This window comes from Lampetra planeri, chromosome 12 (genome assembly GCF_965212315.1).
Source record: "Lampetra planeri chromosome 12, kcLamPlan1.2.h2, whole genome shotgun sequence".
Taxonomy (NCBI): Eukaryota; Metazoa; Chordata; class Hyperoartia; order Petromyzontiformes; family Petromyzontidae; genus Lampetra; species Lampetra planeri.
Genome location: NC_136118.1, coordinates 15,250,099 through 15,270,732, shown reverse-complemented (window position 1 = coordinate 15,270,732; position 20,634 = coordinate 15,250,099). Strand labels below are relative to the sequence as shown.

The following is a 20,634-nucleotide window of genomic DNA, read 5'->3' as shown; positions in this document are numbered from 1 at the left end:
TTGATTTGAAGCTTTCGTGACTGCAGGAATTACTCTTTGGTTCTTTCGGTAAAGTCACGTAGAAAGAAAATAAATAATAGAATACGACGTTTCGATTGCAACACAAGCAACCATCATTAGGTAAGAATGAGTGAAACAAGTATAACCCGTAAAAACAACGTTTTTCACTATAAATCCTTTATATGCGTGGCGGCTAGAGTCATCTCGTCCTCTGGCTTGAGATGGCTGCCACCTATGGGTCAGATGATTGCATTGCACCATTAAGCAATTGGTAATTAAATATAAAAATTTTGTCCTAAAAAGTGTAAAATTTTTGAAAACATTTTTCACGAACATTCATTATCGCGCACAACGAGTCTGTGTGGAAAATGTCAGCTCGATTGGATCACGGAAAGTGGGTTAAAAAACGACCGAAAGATTTGCACGGTCGTAAGCAAGCAAGCAAACTTAATATAAAGGATTTAAAAACAAATCTAATAAACTTAGAGATATAATGCAACACAACACAGAGAGTCGGCTAACCCGCCCCCCTCTCTCTCTATTTAAGGCCTCGACATAGAGGCGTTGTCTTTCTGTTTGTGTATGTGTCTCTCTCTCTGTGTCTCTGTATGTGTCTCTCTGTGTGTCTATGTGTGTGTCTGTCTGTGTGTCTGTGTGTCTATGTGTGTCTCTCTCTCTGCTTGTGTCTGTCTGTGTGTCTATGTGTGTCTCTCTCTGTGTGTCTATCTGCTTGTGTGTCTGTCTACGTGTCTCCGTGTCTGTGTTTTGTGTCTCTCTCAAATTTAACAATCTTTTGAAGAACGTAATCAACCAGGTAGGGTGTTGACTGTTGTGTTAGCCGACTCTCTGTGTTGTATTGCATTATATCTCTAAGTTTACTAGGTTTGTTTTTTCATTCATTCCTACCTGATGATGGTTGCTTGTTTTGCAATCGAAACGTCGCATTCTATTATTTAAGTTATTTTCTTTCTACGTGACTTTACCGAAAGAACCAAGAATATGAATCCCTGCAGTCACGAAAGCTTTAAATCAATATTTGTGTACAGTTTAGCAACATTTCATCAGCACGAACCATTGGGTCATATGGCCACGAGGAGGACTGCGTGTGGGCGTGTCTTGCAAGATCACGTGGACAACGTCGAGTGACGTGTCTATCACTACGGTGACGTCACATGAAATGGGGGCGTGGCTACCTATGCACCCACGTGAGCTCGATGCAGCCTGAGTCCTTGAGGTGAGTGGAGGCGACGAGGTGGAGATGACATCTTTATACTAAACTATCAAAACTTCACTCTGTTACCTGGCAGGGTCCACTGAGCTATACGATCCACTCTCACATGGGCGAGTCCCTTGCACGCGTTCAGTCGCGTGTGGTGGGGTAAAGTGTGGGTACACCAGTGAATTCGTGTTCGGGGCCGTCCATAAATGACGTCACGCGATTTTGGACGATTTTTGACGCCCCCCCCCCCCTCGTCAGACGGCGTCACAAAAAGTCAGGCCCCCCCCTCAAATATGACGTCACAAAGCTTGCCCCCCCTAAAAAAATAAAACATGCTTCAAATCGCTTTAAACTATTGTAATTGCAGTACGTATTTATTGTGGCGCTGCACTCTGATGTGTAGGAGAAAACATTAAAAGTCTATTTAAGTAGAACGTGTTGTCTATATTTAAAGTTGCGCATTTTGATGTGACGTCACATTTCTCAAACCCCACCTCCCATCGTCACAAATGTCTGACCCCCCCCCAGGTGCGTGACGTCATTTATGGACGGCCCCTTAGTGTTGATGATGTGTGTTATGATGTGGGCCCGTGTTGATGATGTGTTAGTGATGATGTTAGTGTTGATGTGTTAGTGATGATGTGTTAGTGATGATGTTAGTGTTGATGTGTTAGTGATGATGTGTTAGTGATGATGTTAGTGTTGATGTGTTAGTGATGATGTGTTAGTGATGATGTTAGTGTTGATGTGTTAGTGATGATGTGTTAGTGATGATGTGGGTCCGTGTTGTGTTCGTGATGATGTGGGATCGTGTTTATGATGTGGGTCTGTGTCATGATGTTAGTGTTGATGTGCGTCCGTGTTGATGATGTGTTAGTGATGATGTTAGTGTTGATGTGTTAGTGATGATGTGTTAGTGTTGATATGTTCGTGATTATGTGGGTCCGTGTTGATGATGTGGGTCTGTGTTAGTGATGATGTGTTAGTGATGATGTGTTAGTGTTGATGTGTTCGTGATTATGTGGGTCCGTGTTGATGATGTGGGTCTGTGTCATGATGTTAGTGTTGATGTGGGTCCGTGTTGATGATGTGTTGGTGTTGATGTGTTAGTGATGATGTGTTGGTGTTGATGTGTTCGTGATGATGTGGGTCCGTGTTGATGATGTGGGTCTGTGCCACGTGGCGACATCGCCCCCTGCTGCCGCCACGACTTGCCAGGACTCCAGAATGAGGGATCCCGGCCCTCGGCGACGCATGGCGGGCTCAGTGCTCGTTCACTGCACGTGCCCCAGCAGACTGTCCAAGGCTCTCCGTGGGTTTCTTTGTATCGGTGTGTGTGCGTAGATGGCCGCGGTTACAGATCAGGAGATGGGTGGCAGCAGGGACGTGCAGTGGAGCGCGCAGATTCCATCAAACGCCATTACCACCGGCTTTGGCAAAACCCCGCAAGGTGATCCACGCGGTGTGACATCACGACGCCCGTGTTGTGTGGGGAACGTCACGGTGGCCACAGCCTGACAGCCTGACAGCAACCATGTGCATTGTTATGGCTTGTAAACCTTGTGAGGCGAGGTGGTAACACTCGCGCCTCACAGTCAAGAAGTGCCTGGTTTCCATTCCCAACTGGGTGCCTTTCAGTGTGGAGTTTGTATGTTCTCCCCTTTTTTATTTTACTTTTATTAATTTTAATTTAATTTTTTACCTACGTGACTTTACCGAAAAAACCTAAGAGTATGTTCTCCCCCTGTTGAGCATTGGGGTTTCTCTGGGTTCTTCAACCTCTTCCCATAGCGAAAAAATATATTAAATGCATCTTGTATTGGCCAAAAAACAATCCAAAGTTAAAAAATTACCTGCACATAACTCAAATGGGATTACACAGCAGCAGTATCGCTCCTAACAAAGAGTCTAGGGACTTGGTGGTGCTTTCCTGTGTAGACAGTAACAAGTGGAACAGTAACAATCATAAAATACTAATCATTGTCGTTGTCGTTTGTGTTGGTGAAGAAATCCTGACGCTCTTTGGAGATAACCTGACCCCTATCGAGAGGAGTGAACTCTTCACCGTGGACCGTGTCTGGTATTTTGGACTCCACAACAGAGGATTAGGCACCGTGAACCTGGACTACGATGATGCCTATAACCATTACGTCTCGGTAAGACACGCCGGCTTCAGAGTGGGCGACATGGGCCACGCGTCCACTGCCCTGGTTAATACTGTGGCCATCACCACCACCACCACACACATGCACAGGGCTATCAATCACATTCTTGTCAAACACAGTAATATCATCATCATCATCAAGCACAGGGTCATTGCTTAAAACATCATCAAGCCCAGTGGCCACCCTGGTTAAGACGGAGTGTGCTGATTGTAAAACACGACGCATCGTCTGCTTTACAGCGGACGTTAAAGATCACGTTACATCATTCAAAGCGAGTAGGCCATTGGGTCCTGGCGTCAAGGTCCAAATTTCAAGTAGTACTTGCAAATTACTGAATTGAGGTTACGCGTAGCACCATTGCCCCCCTGCTGTGCAGAACAAACTCCACACGCTCTCTCACTCGCATTGTCACACTCTGCAGAACAGGCAGGGTACATGTACTCTATTCAGAAAGGCACTCTAGTTGGGAATTGAACCCAGCCCATTGTTGCTGTGAGCCACAATTGTTAGCAACGCCACCACCCTTTAGCCAAAATGGCATCCGACACTCGGTTACCGAGCACAGCCGATGAGTACACATCGTCTCATTCTTCATCATTTACTAGAATTGACAGAGCTCTTGGCGCTGCATGGATTATGTCTCTGTTGTCTTTGTGTAATAAGAACTGAATCAGCAGTGATGGAATGAGCGTGGATTGAATCGGTTCTTATGGTTCGATTGTTGTGTAGGTCCAATACGAGCATCTAAATTTCCGCTACGAGGTGCTGGAATGGTTGGTGCTCAAAGGTCAAAGCCAGCTCTTCAGATGCCGAGACCACAAGACCAACACCATGGTGAACGTGAAGATGTGGAGGAAGCCAACGAGGTAAGTCTTCACAATGGGAAGTGCGATTTTGAGGCTGATATTATTAACCCTGGATCGCCAGAGGGAAGCAGTACAAGAAGTGAGTTGATTTCCATTCATATGGGGATAGTGTTACCCCCCCCCGCCAACGTCAATGCACGGGTTTTCTCCTTGTGCTCTGGTCTCCTCCCTTGTTTCAACAAGAATTTGTTTGCTGAAATCATCTTCAAATATTGAGAACCGCAGATCTTGGGAAAATGTTGGTAGCACCAGCTGACCACCTGTATGTACGTTGAACTTTTGACTTAAAGCTTTCGTGACTGCAGGAATTCATATTCTTGGGTCTTTTGGTAAAGTCACGTAGATTTTCTTTGAACCTATCTATGCGACTTTACCTAAGAATACGTTGAACTTTGTTCGCACCGTATGTAGCCAACCGTGCTGCTGCCTTCCAGGTTGTCTGTGCTTCCGAGCACCTCCAAGTCATGCTCTCTTCAGAGAGCGAGCAACAAAATGTGCACATTACACGTCATTTATTGTTGCTGTTAATATAAAATTGTGGATTTCCTCTGTGCAGCCCCCAGGATAACCACATGCAGGCGATGGAGCTCAAGATCTTCATCAGACTTCAGGAACTGGCCAATGATTTCAATGTAAAACTTTTGGACCATTTTTACTTCAGAGGGCACAACTGCCTCGTCCTGGAGGACTTATGCAAGTACGTACCGCGCAGTCTGTTCGGGCCATGGATCTGATGATCTCACGGCACCACGCGCCGTGATAATACTGTGAAGCTGCCACGTGTCTGGGACACTCTTACACGGTCAGGCACACTCTTACACGGTCAGGCACACTCTTACACGGTCAGGCACACTCTTACACGGTCAGGCACACTCTTACACGGTCAGGCACACTCTTACACGGTCAGGCACACTCTTACACGGTCAGGCACACTCAACTGGCAGGGTGTCGTCGGCAGAGTGTTTACGCTCGCGCCTCACGACAAGAAGCACCTGGGTTCAATCCCTGACTGTTGTCTTTCTGTGTGAAGTTGGTTTGTATTCTCTCTGTTCCACAGAGATTGTGTGTGTTACAAGAGTGTGAGTGTGTGTGTGTGTTACAAGAGTGTGAGTGTGTGTGTGTGTTACAAGAGTGTGAGTGTGGGGTTTGTATTCTCTCTGTTCCAGAGAATGTGTGTGTGTGTTACAAGAGTGTGAGTGTGTGTGTTACAAGAGTGTGAGTGTGTGTGTTACAAGAGTGTGAGTGTGTGTGTTACAAGAGTGTGAGTGTGTGTGTGTGTTACAAGAGTGTGAGTGTGGGGTTTGTATTCTCTCCCCCTGTTCCACATGGGTCCCTTCGGGTTCTCCGGTTTCCTTCCAAAGCTAAATAACCCCACAAGTAACCTGTATTTGCCCAAACATCTCGATGCGAATATATTACCTTCCAATTACCCAATTGAGATTAAACACACAGTAACACCTAACAAGGTTTTGAGAGCATTTCTTGGGTAAATAATCATAATAAACGATAATCATGAAATGACTCAGCCTTTCACAGGATGGCACTCACTGTGTTGTTGTTGTTGTCTCTTTTGCAGTCCAAGTGTCTCCCATTCTATTAAATCGATGACATCCCAGCGAGACGTGATGGCGATAGTGAAACTAATCACCAAGTCCATTCTCAGAATCCTGAACCAGCTCCACGCCAAGGGGATTGTGCATGGGAACATCAAGCCGGTGAGTGGACTCCGCATTCAGTGCAACTCCACCGTGACGTCGCATCGCTATTGGGGACTGGCCCGAGAGAAAACCGGACACATTGATCAAAGCGTCGCTCTGAACGTGGAGACACAAACCAGTGCAAGTAACTAGGACTGTTTGCAAACATGCAGATACACTTATAAAGCCCGACAGCCACCCATCAGCTTCTATGCTGCTCCTAAAAACCTTTGGGATACAAACGCGCGTGAGGATGCGTTACCAACACCGTCTGTGTGCACGTTTTTTCCTAAAACGTTCACTTACAGCGAGGAGCTTCGTTTTCGTTTCCTTTAACAATCGTGATTCACGTTTGATAAGAGCACTCTCCTTTACACCGGGGCGTCTCAGAGCACTTTACACACGACATAAGGGACTGGCATCACATCTCATCTTTTTTTGTTATCCTTCCCCCACACCTCCCATTAGCATTGTCGGCTATGTACGGTGCAAAAGAAGTTCAACATATATACGTATATTTGAAAGGGCACCCCCAGTGGCAGCTGTCAGAAAACATTCCGTATTGTTATTTCGACTCCCCATTTAATGTTTTGCGGTATTTTGGTACACGACCAATCTACTGCTGGCTGAAGGTTGATCAGTCGGGCAATGGAGATGCTTGCCTACAATCTGGCACTGAGCTGCGGGCTGGTGGTTTTCTCCTACATGTACGCTATAAACAATCATTGAATGCCCGATAACACCTTCATAAACAGAGGACTGCAGACCTTGGGGGGACTTTGCCACCAGCTCAGTGCCTGGCTGCTGCCTTGTTTGTGGATCCTCCCGTTTCTGAGTCGTGCCATCTCTTCAAGACGACAGGAACAGTGTGGCGCTTGACAAGTTGAAATTGTTACGATCTTAACCTTCGAGTGTGAATCCCTTCTACCGCCCTTCTAGAGGAACTTGTCATTCAAGGACGCCCTGGCAAGAACCATCCGCATCAAAAACGTGGAGAGCAGTTTTTTTCCCGGATCTCAATGTGAGTCGTTTGTGAGAGAGTTTGTGTGTGAATGTGTTGTGAGTAAGAGAGTTTGTGTGTGAGGAGCGGTAGTGCGCTGATTAACAAATCCGGAAACCTGAGCTCAATTCCCGCTCATGGCCAACACCAGTGACAATTATCTCCACCGGTCCTGGGCCTCCCCGAGGTCGACTCAGCCTTAAATGAGTACCTGGTGCAATGAGTAAACGTCGCCACTTGGGAAACAAGGAGGAGGTTCGTGAAAGACGCGACTCGGCAGTTAAGAGGCAGTTGCCTGCCAGCAACAGCAGAGGGTAGTGGAGCGACGCTCACAACAAGTGGAGCGTCGGGCGGCTATAATACAGCGAGGTGGCACAGTAGGGGGCGCAGGTGGTGAATATGCCTGTCATCTCAGTCAACCCATGGAACCTGGGTGTGTCCTGTGACTTGCCAATGAGCCTTCGACACTTCACGTCGCCTCAATGGGCACATAGCCGAGCACAAGCACGGTGGTGACATCGCCTATACTTCGTGGCAAATGGCCAACATTCGTGAAAAAGAGCCGCACAGTTCATCGGATTTCTCCAAGATAAAGATTCTGATTCTGTTTGTGCATATCACTGTGCGTGTGATGATCGTGCCATTCAAGGCTATGTCGGTGATCTTTGTCGTTTGTCCTGGGCAGGTTCACAGATTTTCGGCACTCGTGCGTACCTTGCCCCAGAGGCTTTCCTGGGACACGCGGCCTCGTTCCCGGTTGACATGTGGGCGCTGGGCTGTACGGTGGCCGAGTTGGCTACCGGGAGCGTCCTGTTTCCGGCCGTCGGCCGATATGACCAACTTCCATGTTACATGGAGGTACGGTATTCCCACATTGCAGTTTCACTATGATTTGTGGGCTAGGCCACAGAATGACCTGGCCAAATCTTGTAGCCTCCGCCACCCAACACGGTCAAACAAAACGGATTGCTGGCGGTACGAGCGTTTATCGCAGTGATTATTATTGGTCCAGCTTAACCGATGGGGAGTTGGAGGACAATTCTCATCACCACATTCATCAATTGGATGCTTTTGCTTGAAACGATGTCAAGCATGTTCGGGATCATGATGTCTGCGCACAATGGCTTACTTGTTTCAAATAATGTCAAGGGACCTTTCGCGCCCACTGTAAATGAGGCAGATGGCGTGTTGTATTTTATGGTGAATACCGCAGTAATAACCAGGGCGGCCACTGGGTGTGAACTGCCCTTCGGCTGGGACATGCCATGAACACTGCCCTCTGCCTGTGTGTGGACCATTGGGAGTCATAGTCTAGTGGTTTGCGCACTGCTCTACGAACCCGGATACCCGAGTTTGATTCCTGCTTGCGGCGAACATTGGTGATGAATATCTGAACCGGTCCTCTCCGAGGTCGACTCAGCCTTAAATAAGGACCGTTGCGGTGTGTAAAGTTGCTGGTGTGGATTTGTGTGCCATGTACCATCATTAAAAGTTGCTCGCTAACAGCACTTCTGTTAATGCTATATGGGTGGTCTTTGTCTGTGTGATCTGTATAGGTCCTGGGAATGCCTCCTGAGAGTCTGGTGAATGCCGCGCCCGAGAGGAACAAATACTTTGGTGAGTGAGGGGGTGAGGGGGCGAGTGGAGGGACTGGGTTTAATTTGAGGGGAGCCTGGGGCTGTTCTAGTTTAGTGGGGTATCACTTTGTAACTTCAATTACTTCCACGTGTTATGTCACAGCCGATATAACTCATAATAGATGTTTGTGTTAGGGTTAGGCCACGTAATGGTCTGGCCTTGTTTGTGTTGTTACGACCCTCCACCAGCCAACAGGCAAACAAATTGCTGCTGCTGTGTGTGATGCCAATTTAATAATTTTCAAATTGGGGAAATCTGGACGAAGGCACCGGCACACAATGGCCTACGTTTACAATGACACAAGATCTTTAACGTTCCACTGCGAAGCAACCCGGCGCACTGCGGCTCACGGTGAATAGGGGCCGCCGTGATAACACGGGAGGCCAGAAGGGTTCGAATCGCGAAGCTCTGTAACGAGCGGTGAACGCGCGACTGCCGGCCCATGGCACGGAACTGGGTCGCTGCGTTTCTACGCTGCGAGTGCGCAAGGGTGGAGTGCATTGCGACTACGTTTCTCCTGTTCCGCGCGGTTCCTGCAGACCCTTTGGGCAGTCCTGTGATGTCCGGACAAGAAAGGGTACCGGGCAGTAACCCAATCAGCGTGGCCCTCGGGAGTCAGGACAGGGAGTTCAACGACTTCATCAGCCGCTGCTTGGAGTAAGAGCCCCACCAACCCCCCGGGCGAGGATTTCCCCATCGGCCACTCTCCTCCAAGCGATCAATGATCGGAGGATGTCCCATTATTGCATGATCCATAGACTTACGTAGAGACCTATAGACCCATAGACTCACATACACTTACATAGAGATGCGTAGATGTACACGCACTCTGAGGCTACTCAGCGGTTGGAAGCGGTCGCCCTCCAACAACAACGGAGGGTTGGAGGAGCGATGCTCACAATGAGCGGAGCGCTGGGTGGATAAAATTCAGTGAGGTGGCACAATGGGGAGCACAGGAGATGCACCTGCCAGTCATCCCAGCAGCAGATGGTTAACGACGACGATGATGATGGCGACGATTGTTAAAAGTGGAGGACAGCTGCTGGCCGCTATACGTTTACGGATAGGGGGAGACGCACGTGAACGCTGAAATCATAATCACCCTTCCCCCATGCGCCATGTGTGCCCCCATCTTGCCAGATGGGATCCGACTCTGCGCATGACGCCTGTCGAGGCGCTGGCGCACCCTTGGCTGGGAAGGACGCCACCGGAGGAGAGAGGGCCCAGGCAGCCAGCGGCGTCCGCCCAGAAGGATGAGATGCAACAGGACGCGTCGGTGGAGCAGCACGGGCCTGGGCCCCAAGCTGGGCTCCAGGTGGAGCAGCACGAGCCTGGGACCCAAGCTGGGCCCCAGGTGGAGCAGCACGAGCCTGGGCCCCAAGCTGGGCTCCAGGTGGAGCAGCACGAGCCTGGGCCCCAGGTGGAGCAGCACGAGCCTGGGCTCCAGGATGGGCCCCAGGTGGAGCAGCACGAGCCTGGGCTCCAGGTGGAGCAGCACGAGCCTGGGCCCCAAGCTGGGCTCCAGGTGGAGCAGCACGAGCCTGGGCCCCAGGTGGAGCAGCACGAGCCTGGGCTCCAGGATGGGCTCCAGGTGGAGCAGCACGAGCCTGGACCCCAGGTGGAGCAGCACGAGCCTGGGCTCCAGGTGGAGCAGCACGAGCCTGGGTTCCAGGATGGGCTCCAGGTGGAGCAGCACGAGCCTGGGCCCCAGGTGGAGCAGCATGAGCCTGGGCTCCAGGATGGGCTCCAGGTGGAGCAGCACGAGCCTGGGCCCCAAGCTGGGCCTCAGGTGGAGCAGCACGAGCCTGGGACCCAGGATGGGCTCCAGGTGGAGCAGCACGAGCCTGGGACCCAAGATGGGCCCCAGGTGGAGCAGCACGAGCCTGGGCTCCAGGTGGAGCAGCACGAGCCTGGGCCCCAAGCTGGGCTCCAGGTGGAGCAGCACGAGCCTGGGACCCAAGCTGGGCCCCAGGTGGAGCAGCACGAGCCTGGGCCCCAAGCTGGGCTCCAGGTGGAGCAGCACGAGCCTGGGCCCCAGGTGGAGCAGCACGAGCCTGGGCTCCAGGATGGGCCCCAGGTGGAGCAGCACGAGCCTGGGCTCCAGGTGGAGCAGCACGAGCCTGGGCCCCAAGCTGGGCTCCAGGTGGAGCAGCACGAGCCTGGGCCCCAGGTGGAGCAGCACGAGCCTGGGCTCCAGGATGGGCTCCAGGTGGAGCAGCACGAGCCTGGGCCCCAGGTGGAGAAGCACGAGCCTGGGCTCCAGGTGGAGCAGCACGAGCCTGGGCTCCAGGATGGGCTCCAGGTGGAGCAGCACGAGCCTGGGCCCCAGGTGGAGCAGCACGAGCCTGGGCTCCAGGATGGGCTCCAGGTGGAGCAGCACGAGCCTGGGCCCCAAGCTGGGCCCCAGGTGGAGCAGCACGAGCCTGGGACCCAGGATGGGCTCCAGGTGGAGCAGCACGAGCCTGGGACCCAAGATGGGCCCCAGGTGGAGCAGCACGAGCCTGGGCTCCAGGTGGAGCAGCACGAGCCTGGGCCCCAAGCTGGGCTCCAGGTGGAGCAGCACGAGCCTGGGACCCAAGCTGGGCTCCAGGTGGAGCAGCACGAGCCTGGGCCCCAAGCTGGGCTCCAGGTGGAGCAGCACGAGCCTGGGCTCCAGCGGGCAGAGGAGAAGAAGAGCGAGGAGGAGGATAATCGGGAGCAGAAGAATGGGGAGGAGGAGAATAGGAAGAAGAAGCACGTGTTCCTGGCTCGAGTGTGCAGAGTGGTCCACTCAATCTTCCGCACTCGCTTCTTCTGCGGTGATTCACCCACCGCAGAATAGTGGGGGAACTAAGTGTGGTGATGTCGTGTAGCCAGCCCCACCCTGGGCTCTTCCATGCTGGTTTTCTTCCAGGCAGTCCTCAGAGGATGACCTCGCCGTGGTTTCCAGGTCATGGAAGAGGATAGCTGAGCCAGGGTGTGAGAGCTGAGGTGGCCTGATGCAGGATCAACCTGATTACTTTTTTGTAAATATTCACGTTGTTGTAAACCGCATAATAATAATAAAAACACTAAAATATGAAAATGAATTTGTGAAATCCATTCAAAGTGGTGTGTCGTGCAACTCGGAGTGAATGTGGGCGGAGACAGGGCGTTTCATGACAGGAGATCGGGAACGCCGTGGTGAGACTTAGCTCATATTCTTGGTTCTTTCGTTAAAGTCACAAACACTGCATTGCTGACGCCTCCGCAATCTTCCCTGGGAATTGCTTCGATTTGCGTCGTTTCCATATTCGTCGTCGTCGTCGCACCTTTCGTGAACGCGTCCCCGACGCGAGCCACCGCCAAACCCCCCACGGGGGAGAAGTTTGAGCTGCGGCTGGCGACGTGCAGAGAGAGAGGAAGACGTTCAACAAACCGCGCAGTGCAGGTCAACAACGTGCATTGTGTGCTGCTTGCTGACGCGGGGAAACCTCGCAGAATCTCAACCCCTTTGAGGAGGGCCCTCGTTCGCGTTTACAGTAGGGCCGGATAATAACCGCTACGCATTTCCCAATTGAGTAAATTTGTGAGTTACTTTTGAAACTTGGCAAATTTGGGCTTTGACGCCAGAACACAATGGCAGCCTCTTCTTCGACAGCTGTCACGGACTCCTTGGCGTGCTGCACGGACAGTGTCCAGGGTTTAGGCAGTCTCATGCTCTTCATGCATGTTTGGAACTCCCAGCTGGAGGGTCCCCAAAGCTCTCTTCCCATTATCCACGAATTTGACCCACAAGGCATCGTGAGGCGGCGGCGTCCTCATAGTCGCGGGTCTCCGGACAGCGCCGTCAGGCGGCAAACTCGTCCTCTTGCCACGGAGTCAGCAGCAAAAAAAGTCGCGGATAACCCCACAAATTGGATCTGAGATGTGGGTCGTCCCCCAATATCACCGCAGAGGAGTTCTGTGATTATTCAAGTTAAACTTTACAGTCCTTCACGGGTGGAAATTCCACATTCCTATGACGAGGGCGCGTCTCTGCACAGGATCACCACCGTTGATTTCCGAACACTCCGGCACCTTGACATGACGTCACGAGGTAGCAGCGGCCATGCGACTGCAAACAACGCGTCACAAGCGGTGTCCACCCACGTGACGACACGCGGGGCGTGACGTCATCAAGAAAGTCCCGCCGCGTGACGTCACGGCGACCAGGAAGCGGCGTGAGACGAGGGGAGACACCGGGAGACGAGGCGAGCGGCACGGGGAGAGGCACGGGGAGACGGGGAGAGGCACGGGGTGAGGGGCAGGGGTGAGGGGCAGGGGAGAGGGGAGAGGAGAGGCACGGGGAGAGGGGGAGAGGGGTAGACGGGGTGAGGGCCAGGGGAGAGGGAGAGAGGAGGAGGAGGGGGAGACGGGGATGCAGCATCAGGCGCCGCTGCCGCCGGGATGGGAGATGAAGATGGAGCCCACCTCGGGGTGGCCATACTTCATCAACCACAACGAGCAGTCCACCACGTGGAGCGACCCCCGGGTAACGACCACCACCACCACATCACTCGCGCGGGTACAACCACCACACGGCGGACACGACGAGATGCGCACTCACCAGCACTCGGGAGCCAGGCGAGCCGGCGGCTGTAGCCACTGACGATTCCCGTTGAAGACGAAGCCACTCGGCCCTCCTGCGGGCCCGGCCTTGCCGCCCCTGGGCGCCGCCGAGGGGAGCAGCGCGGTGCCCGTGAGGAGCCTCGACGGCAACGTCACGGGACGAGAGGAGGGGGGGCGCAGTGGTTGAGTCACGGCCGATGTCCGTGGCGAGAGATATCCGAACCCGTCCTGCCCTCCCACTTCTCGCCAAGCCACACTGGCCACGGGTGGTGAAGTATGGTCAAAAGGCACCCATTGACAGATGCGGCGAGCGGGGTGGGGGGAGGCATCCAAGGATTTGAACTTCCGTTCCGCGCCCACGTCCCACGCATGGGGGTGGCTGTGGTGTTGTGGCCCCAGGACGACACGAGGCCATTCTGGGTGGAGGCGACTGAATGTGATTGTTCGCTGCTGCTGCTGCTGGCGGCACGTGCCCCCCCTGTGTGTGCGAGTCGCTGGGTTTGGTGCCACCGGCAGCGTGGTGGTGGTGGAGGAGGTGCCCAGGCGCAGCGGCAGAACCCCAGCCGACGATAGCTCTGATGACGATGCCCGGATTGCTGCCACTGCTCGGGGCAAGGGACCCCCCCACTCCGAACAGGAGGCGCGGGTTCTGGAGGCGCTCGCGGCGAGGAGGACGAGGAGGTCGGGACGCGGTCGCCACCGGAGCCGGCCGCCTGGCGGCTCAGCTCGGCTTAGAGAATTCATTTTCAGCGCAAGCTGCCCTCGGCTAATTGAGGCTCCTCCACGGCACGTGGAGGCACGTGGAGGCTATGCACATTGTAGGTGGATGCATTAACACCTGGCAACCCAGAAGCATGATGGCACTTAAGGTAGACACAGACGCAGCTTGACGCTTCAATAAATACCAAAGGGACGCGTCAGTCCAGAAGCCACGCGGGTTGAACGAGATCTTGTTGTTTTTACACGGACCCCTTCTACAGCCTAGGAAAACACTTAAGCAGGACTCACGGAGGCCCGATTTTTTCTGGAGGAATACGCAACGCAAATGTCCACGTGTAGACGTGGTGTCCACGTGGAGTGTGGTGTGGTGTGGACGTGGTGTGCGGTGTGGACGTGGTGTGCGGTGTGGACGTGGTGTGCGGTGTGGACGTGGTGTGCGGTGTGGACGTGGTGTGCGGTGTGGACGTGGTGTGCGGTGTGGACGTGGTGTGCGGTGTGGACGTGGTGTGCGGTGTGGACGTGGTGTGCGGTGTGGACGTGGTGTGCGGTGTGGACGTGGCGTGCGGTGTGGACGTGGTGTGCGGTGTGGACGTGGTGTGGACGTGGACGTGTGGTGTGGACGTGGACGTGTGGTGTGGACGTGGTCGTGTGGTGTGGACGTGGTGTGTGGTGTGGACGTGGTGTGTGGTGTGTGGTGTGGACGTGGTGTGTGGTGTGGACGTGGTGTGTGGTGTGGACGTGGTGTGTGGTGTGGACGTGGTGTGTGGTGTGGACGTGGTGTGTGGTGTGGACGTGGTGTGTGGTGTGGACGTGGTGTGTGGTGTGGACGTGGTGTGTGGTGTGGACGTGGTGTGTGGTGTGCGCAAGGCGGGAACGCGAGTTCACGGAGCTACGCGGTGACGTCACGACGTAGTCGTACGCGGTGACGTCACGACGTAGCCGTACGCGGTGACGTCACGACGGGGCGGGGAGCTGGGAGCGTTCGCCAGTGTGAGCAGGGTGGCAGCGCACCCGTGATGCTCACGGTAGCCATGTTGCATGGGGGTTGTCATCTTAGCTTCTGATTGGCTGGTGCAGTGGGAGAGATGTTGTAATCCCTAGCAACCACTGAACGCTCACAGCTTTACAATCTCACTAGGACCCATGTATTTACTTTGACTGGTGGTCCATAACCTCTGATGGCATTAAGAATCAAACTGTGATCGCAACCTGCCAGAAAAATTTCAGGCGCAATTTCTGTACACTAGCCCCTGACCAACATCAGCATAGGATACTCAGACGCAGCCTGGCACAATCACCTTCACGTCTACTTTGTCAAATGTAATAGGTGCTCGTGAACAGATATTGCTTGATCACTGAGTGGCTAATTGGCGACATGCTTTTGTGTGTAATGCAGGTTCGTTCGGGAAATGAAAAAAAGTCCTATGCAAGACATATTTCAACTGCGAAAGCTATTTTTGGAAGTGGTGAAAAATGTGACAACTCGTCAAAACAAACTTATATATCAAGAAAAAAGAAAACTGGGACAAAGATGGATGATGTTGAAGGTTAGGACTGTGTGCATTCTAAAAGATGTTACTCGTTGGGGTCCACTAATCCTTGTCGGCCCAGATGTCAACAAACAGAACGTTGTCTTTATTCGTGAGCTACTCTACGACGTGCTCTCTGCGTCTCCTGTGCAGACAAAAGAGCGTAGCCAGAGGTGTTGCCAGCCCCGTTGCCTGTGCCCACGGCACGTGCGTGGAGCGTGCCCCAAGGTTCTCGGAATCGCCGCGCGTCAGTTTCACGTACGCGGGGTCGCGTGCGCGCTCTGTTCCAAACCAGTCAGCAAGTGGATTTAAAACTCACTGAAGCGGGTAGGCTGTGAAAAGCATGCGGTTTTTTCTTGCGGAACTCAAAATATTTAATTCCCCATGCTAAATGATCTTAATTTGTACTTATATACTTTATCTATATTTATTTATTGTAGTGACTTGCTTACCTTTTCTCTATTGTACGCTCCTATCGTTTTTTTGTATTGTTTGTTGTTGTAACCTGCTGACCTACTCCGACTGGAAATCTGTGAAGAAGAGCTTCATAGCTCATTGGATTGCTGCAGTCTAAATAAAGATTCTAATTGTGATGATATTGCTTTGTGTTTCGACAGAACTATTTGAAATCCTGGTGAAGGCGCAGAGCAATCGTGTCAACGATTAGCGGGGACTGCTTTGCAAAGAGGACCTGATCCTGCCAGACTTCCTCAAGGCAAATTCTGCTCATCACAAGCACAGGCACCACCAGCCTGCAGCCACAAACATATTCACCTCCGCTGCCATCCACAAGAGAGAACTCCACAGAAACCCGCTCGATCACAAGGCCACAGAGCCAGGAGCGCAGAGGACCAACAGGGCCACCCTTGAGGAGTCCAGGGGAAGTTGTATTCCTGCGAACCACAGGACCCATGAGTACTCTCGACTCGAGTCTCTTCCCTCACAGCACAAGAGACCCGACCCTGGTTATTCTGAACGCCCGCGCTTGGGCCCGACGCACCACGAGTCCAACGGCGCCGAGGGGAGTCGCCAGTCCAGGGCCGCCTGTGTAGCGGTTTGTGCGAGAGATGTCAGGGCCACGCGTCATCCCAGCCCCAGCGTCCGGCCCAGTGCAGCGCAGGGTAAGAGGACTCAGTCTGTGCGCACGAGAGACCCGGGGAAGACTCTGCACCCTTGGGAGACGTCGCGCGCCGAGGATTACCGCGCGGGCACGGGGGAGATGGCAACAGGGCACCGTGGAGTGGCGGACAGCAGGGTGCGAGGTGAAGTTGTGCCAGACGTGTCTGCTTCTGGTTACATCATTCTGTCTTGGCCACTTCAAGCGTATGTGTAACTCAGTGTTTCATGTGGAGGGACAGCTATATGAAGGTGTATTCTTTGGACATTTATATTGTTACTGAAATTCTCCACAACACTCATCACTATTTTGTGTCATCTATGATATTACCTTGTGTCGAACTAGGACCCATATTTTATGTATGGTCCTTACCTATAACGTCTGTCAGCTCACCAGCATTGCTTCAAGCGAGCCTGACACACAATGCTGATGAGACACCTCATGTCAGGACTCTTCCAGTCTGCTTGTGTTGTGCTCTCCTGTGCAGTCATGTGGCTGATGGAATGTATAGGAAGTGCTTTTGTTTTTTACGCGGGGAGACAAATACGTGAATCGGGCGTAGCGTCTCTTTTTAGTCCATCACGCTAACAAGTATGATTATTACAAGAGTGTGCGATATTTTGATGTTGATGGAGTGTCTAATGCACGTCTGTCTGACTACAGGCACCGTCCCACACCTTTCATGTTGCCATATACGAACATTATTTACAAAAAACATCTCCCGTGTAAATCATGACCTGCGCCCGCGTTCATCCTGAATTCTTGATCTTAGATGATGAGAATGGCAACGAAGGAGCCAAGCGGAATCTGGTGGCCGAATTGGACTTGGCGAGCCACGCCACGGCCATGCGACTCTCCAAGGTGGCCAACCACACCGCACTGCTGCCTAACTGCAACCCGCACGGCGGTGGCGTCGCGTCTCGGCCGTCGCGCGCGCCTCCGCAGTCTGCGCCTCCGCACGGTAACACAGCGCGTCGTGCAACACGGCCTGCTTCCTGCTGCTCGCGAAACTCGCATTCTAAGCGGCGCGCGTGCTCGTCCTAACGTCGTCATGCATCATTCGTAATGGAATTCGCCAAACATCTCGATGTAGGGCCACAGAGCTTGGGCAATTGTTGGTAGCCTTTTCTGGCTGCATTCCCACTTGTCTGCTGTCTCCTGCACCTCTGTGCAAACATCGCTAAAGACGCCGCTGTATGAAAATAAACCGTGATTAGATGTACCATATTGTAACATTCCTATTATCGTAAGGCTATGAACTCACAGAGTTGAAAATTGTGGCCATTCCAACAGAGACAACTGTAGACCAGTTTCATCCTCTCAAGGACTCATCAGTACAATAATACGACCACACATCCCTTGAGCTGGTGCATGTATGTATATTGAGCTTCTTTCACACCGTACGTAACCATCCGCAGTTGTAAACAAATGGGTTTTTAATCTAGATTTAAAAGTGCATTGCTCCAGTGGCTTCCTAATGAAGGCTGAAAGCATTGTACATGGGATGTGATTACATGAAATGCACACAAGGCATGATGGGAGTTGTGACTTGTTGCTGTTTGTGAGCGGCTGACCTCTGCACGTAATCTCTACACTGATTGATGCGGTAGGCCTTGATGACACTGCTTCATAGGAGGAATGTCTGCCTGTTAGGCTTCACCTGATAAGAGACGTGGATTGATAAGTGTTATCGTTTGTCTCCCATGTAACGGATAAATAATTTTGAATTAAATTTTTGTCACGCAGACTTCCTATATCGCAAACCCATTCCCCACATAGCAACTGCGGCCACCTTTATTGTATCAGCCGAGGACTGCAAACTCTCATTTGTGTGCTGCAGATCACAGTGCCACGCGGAGCCACAGGCCACCAGGCCGCACCGACGTTCTTGGCACTGAGAAGAAGCCACTTTACCGGGAAGCGCTGGACGTCGACAGCGTGGACTTTGCGAAACCCCGGAGCCCCCCATTGTCCAGAAAAACGCAACACGGGGCACAGACCACTGACGCCACGCGCGGCGCCCAGGCCTCCTGTAGCCTGGAGCAGGTCGCCCACGAGCTGACGGCGCGACAAGGCCGCACCCGCGTGCCCATCTACCGCCACTCAGGCCCGGCGGCAGCGGGGGCGGGGGACGAATCGCTTTGCAGAACCCGACAAGAAACGACGCTGAAGGCATCTTTTGTTTAGCATCAGTCTGTTGGATACCACACGTTGCGCCATACATTTCTCAGTCTGTCTGGACCTGATATCAAATTTTGTATTTTAAAACAGCATTCTTCAACCCAAGAGGCCCATGGCATAAATGCAGTAAATGCAAAAAATATTATTCTAAACGGCCTAATATCAAATTAGACAACTAATAATTCGACTGACCTATGTTTAGGACCACTAATATATGATGTATTAGTATTTTAACTAAATATAGTGTCAAATATACTGTATTGCTAAGGAAAGTGGTATTAGAATTGCTCAAACTTAACGTGACCACCACAGCCCGAGGAGGTCTTCATCCAGCAGTCGACTGACAAGCGTTACAGTAAATTATTATTTATTAGGAATGTGACAATGAAGCTCTCCACAGTTTGATGACATGTTACAGTTACAAATCGATTCACAATTGTTTTGGTGTATTTGTGGTATATGTAGAACATTGTGGTGGGACTACAAAAACTACTGGAATATAGTTTATATAAACATGCCAATTCAAAACGATCGATTGGCATCTGCACAATACAACACGTGCATCTTGAGTGTAGTTGGGATGCATTTCAACGAACCATAGTGTGAGTATTCATGCTTCTGTACGTATTGCAAAATGCTGCTGGCAAGGTGGATAATAAAGGATGTATCACTCGTTCCTGACAGTCCACATCCGGTGACGTTCATTGTCATGCATGGTGCAGACACGTACCCACAAGCACCCAACTGTTAATCTCTTTCGGCAGACAATAAACACCAAGTGCAAAATGCACACTGCCCAACAAAGGACCATAGCATTTCAGAGCCAGCCATGCACGGTGTAAGCAAGCCAACCTACAAGATTTGCTTTTTACAACATAAATCAGAACCCCAACACATGAGGCAGAGAGCGTGCATTCAAGTTTTATCAGAGTACATATGGATTAACATATACGCACACCAGCCCACGGTCTACATTGCAGTTGGTTTATAATTTATTTTATGGTTAAGCCATGTCATGATCTGGCCAAATGTGTGGTATGACGCTCCACCACCCGATAGCCAAATACATTAAACGGTCACGTGCAATAAAGAAAAGCTCAATTATTATTGAACCATACAATGGTAAGTCATTATAGACATGTTTAACTACTACGTTGAACAATTCTCATGAAAATGTAGCAATTAAATCAGATTAGCTTGGAAATGCCATGCATTGTATGTAATAACTTAAGTTGGTTGTGGGAATTGTTTGGCGATGTTACGTGGTGGAGGGTGTTGTAGCATGTATTTGTCCAGAACAGGACGTGGCCTATCCCAAAAATAAATTATGACCCAATGCAATATCAGCTTGCGAAAGGTGTCAAGTTCATAGAGAGTTTTACAAAGTCACTGCAAGGGGCTGCACAGCCCAAATATTCCGAATTCCTGTGACAAATGATAACCAACTCAATCGCCTTTACAATAACTCAGCTTTAGAAAAACGCACCTTTACAAACTGGTGGCAACTGCTGCGCCATCAGTGTCAGCGCTGAGTCGACCATATGTAGGTCTGGGCGCTCACGTGTGTGAAGTTTGTACTGTATTCGTTCCGAGGGGTGAGCACAGAATGGCACAGGTGGAACCTCCATTAGGGCCAACAAGTGCAGCACAAATGTTTTACTGTATCGAGGGAGTGAATCGACGTTTTTGAGCAAGCCTGACCCTGGTGAGACGCTGTCGAACTCGTCCAGAGGACGACCTCTGCCAAGATACTGCACACACACCGCAAACACATCACACAGGCACGTACACACCACACATCAAACGCGTGTCGCTGGGTTTGGATTGCAATGCGCTCACCACTGCCCTCACCCACTGCATAACAGGGGAAGAACACAACATCCACACTATCACTCTGCAGAAGCACACTCAACGCTCTCAGTGTCGTGAAACG

The 20,634-nt window shown here is 51.7% G+C and overlaps 2 protein-coding genes across 5 annotated transcripts; both read left to right on the top strand.

The window, feature by feature from the left end:
• The first annotated feature begins 1,179 nt into the window (after window positions 1-1,179).
• LOC144721808 (dual specificity tyrosine-phosphorylation-regulated kinase 4-like) lies at window positions 1,180-12,089 on the top strand. Its single transcript, XM_078599731.1, has 14 exons — window positions 1,180-1,234; window positions 2,564-2,669; window positions 3,227-3,375; window positions 4,114-4,250; window positions 4,807-4,947; window positions 5,827-5,965; window positions 6,887-6,968; window positions 7,633-7,805; window positions 8,504-8,564; window positions 9,125-9,242; window positions 9,726-10,071; window positions 10,231-10,374; window positions 11,215-11,337; window positions 12,045-12,089. The coding sequence occupies exons 2-14, from the start codon at window positions 2,564-2,566 to the stop codon at window positions 12,087-12,089; spliced, it is 1,764 nt and encodes a 587-aa protein (XP_078455857.1). The 5' UTR covers window positions 1,180-1,234.
• Window positions 12,090-12,773: 684 nt separating this feature from the next.
• On the top strand, window positions 12,774-19,377 carry LOC144721767 (uncharacterized). 4 transcript variants are annotated; one of them, XR_013585962.1, is made up of 6 exons: window positions 12,774-13,077; window positions 13,671-13,972; window positions 15,271-15,421; window positions 16,021-16,665; window positions 17,293-17,481; window positions 18,361-18,523. XR_013585962.1 is itself a non-coding variant. In XM_078599665.1 (5 exons), the coding sequence occupies exons 3-5, from the start codon at window positions 16,623-16,625 to the stop codon at window positions 18,705-18,707; spliced, it is 579 nt and encodes a 192-aa protein (XP_078455791.1). In that variant the 5' UTR covers window positions 13,094-13,972; window positions 15,271-15,421; window positions 16,021-16,622; the 3' UTR covers window positions 18,708-19,377. The 4 variants fall into 4 exon arrangements, 1 of the variants encoding a protein (XP_078455791.1); XR_013585961.1 differs by lacking the exon at window positions 13,671-13,972; XR_013585963.1 differs by lacking the exon at window positions 12,774-13,077 and having other exon boundaries at window positions 13,094-13,835.
• Window positions 19,378-20,634: the final 1,257 nt, after the last annotated feature.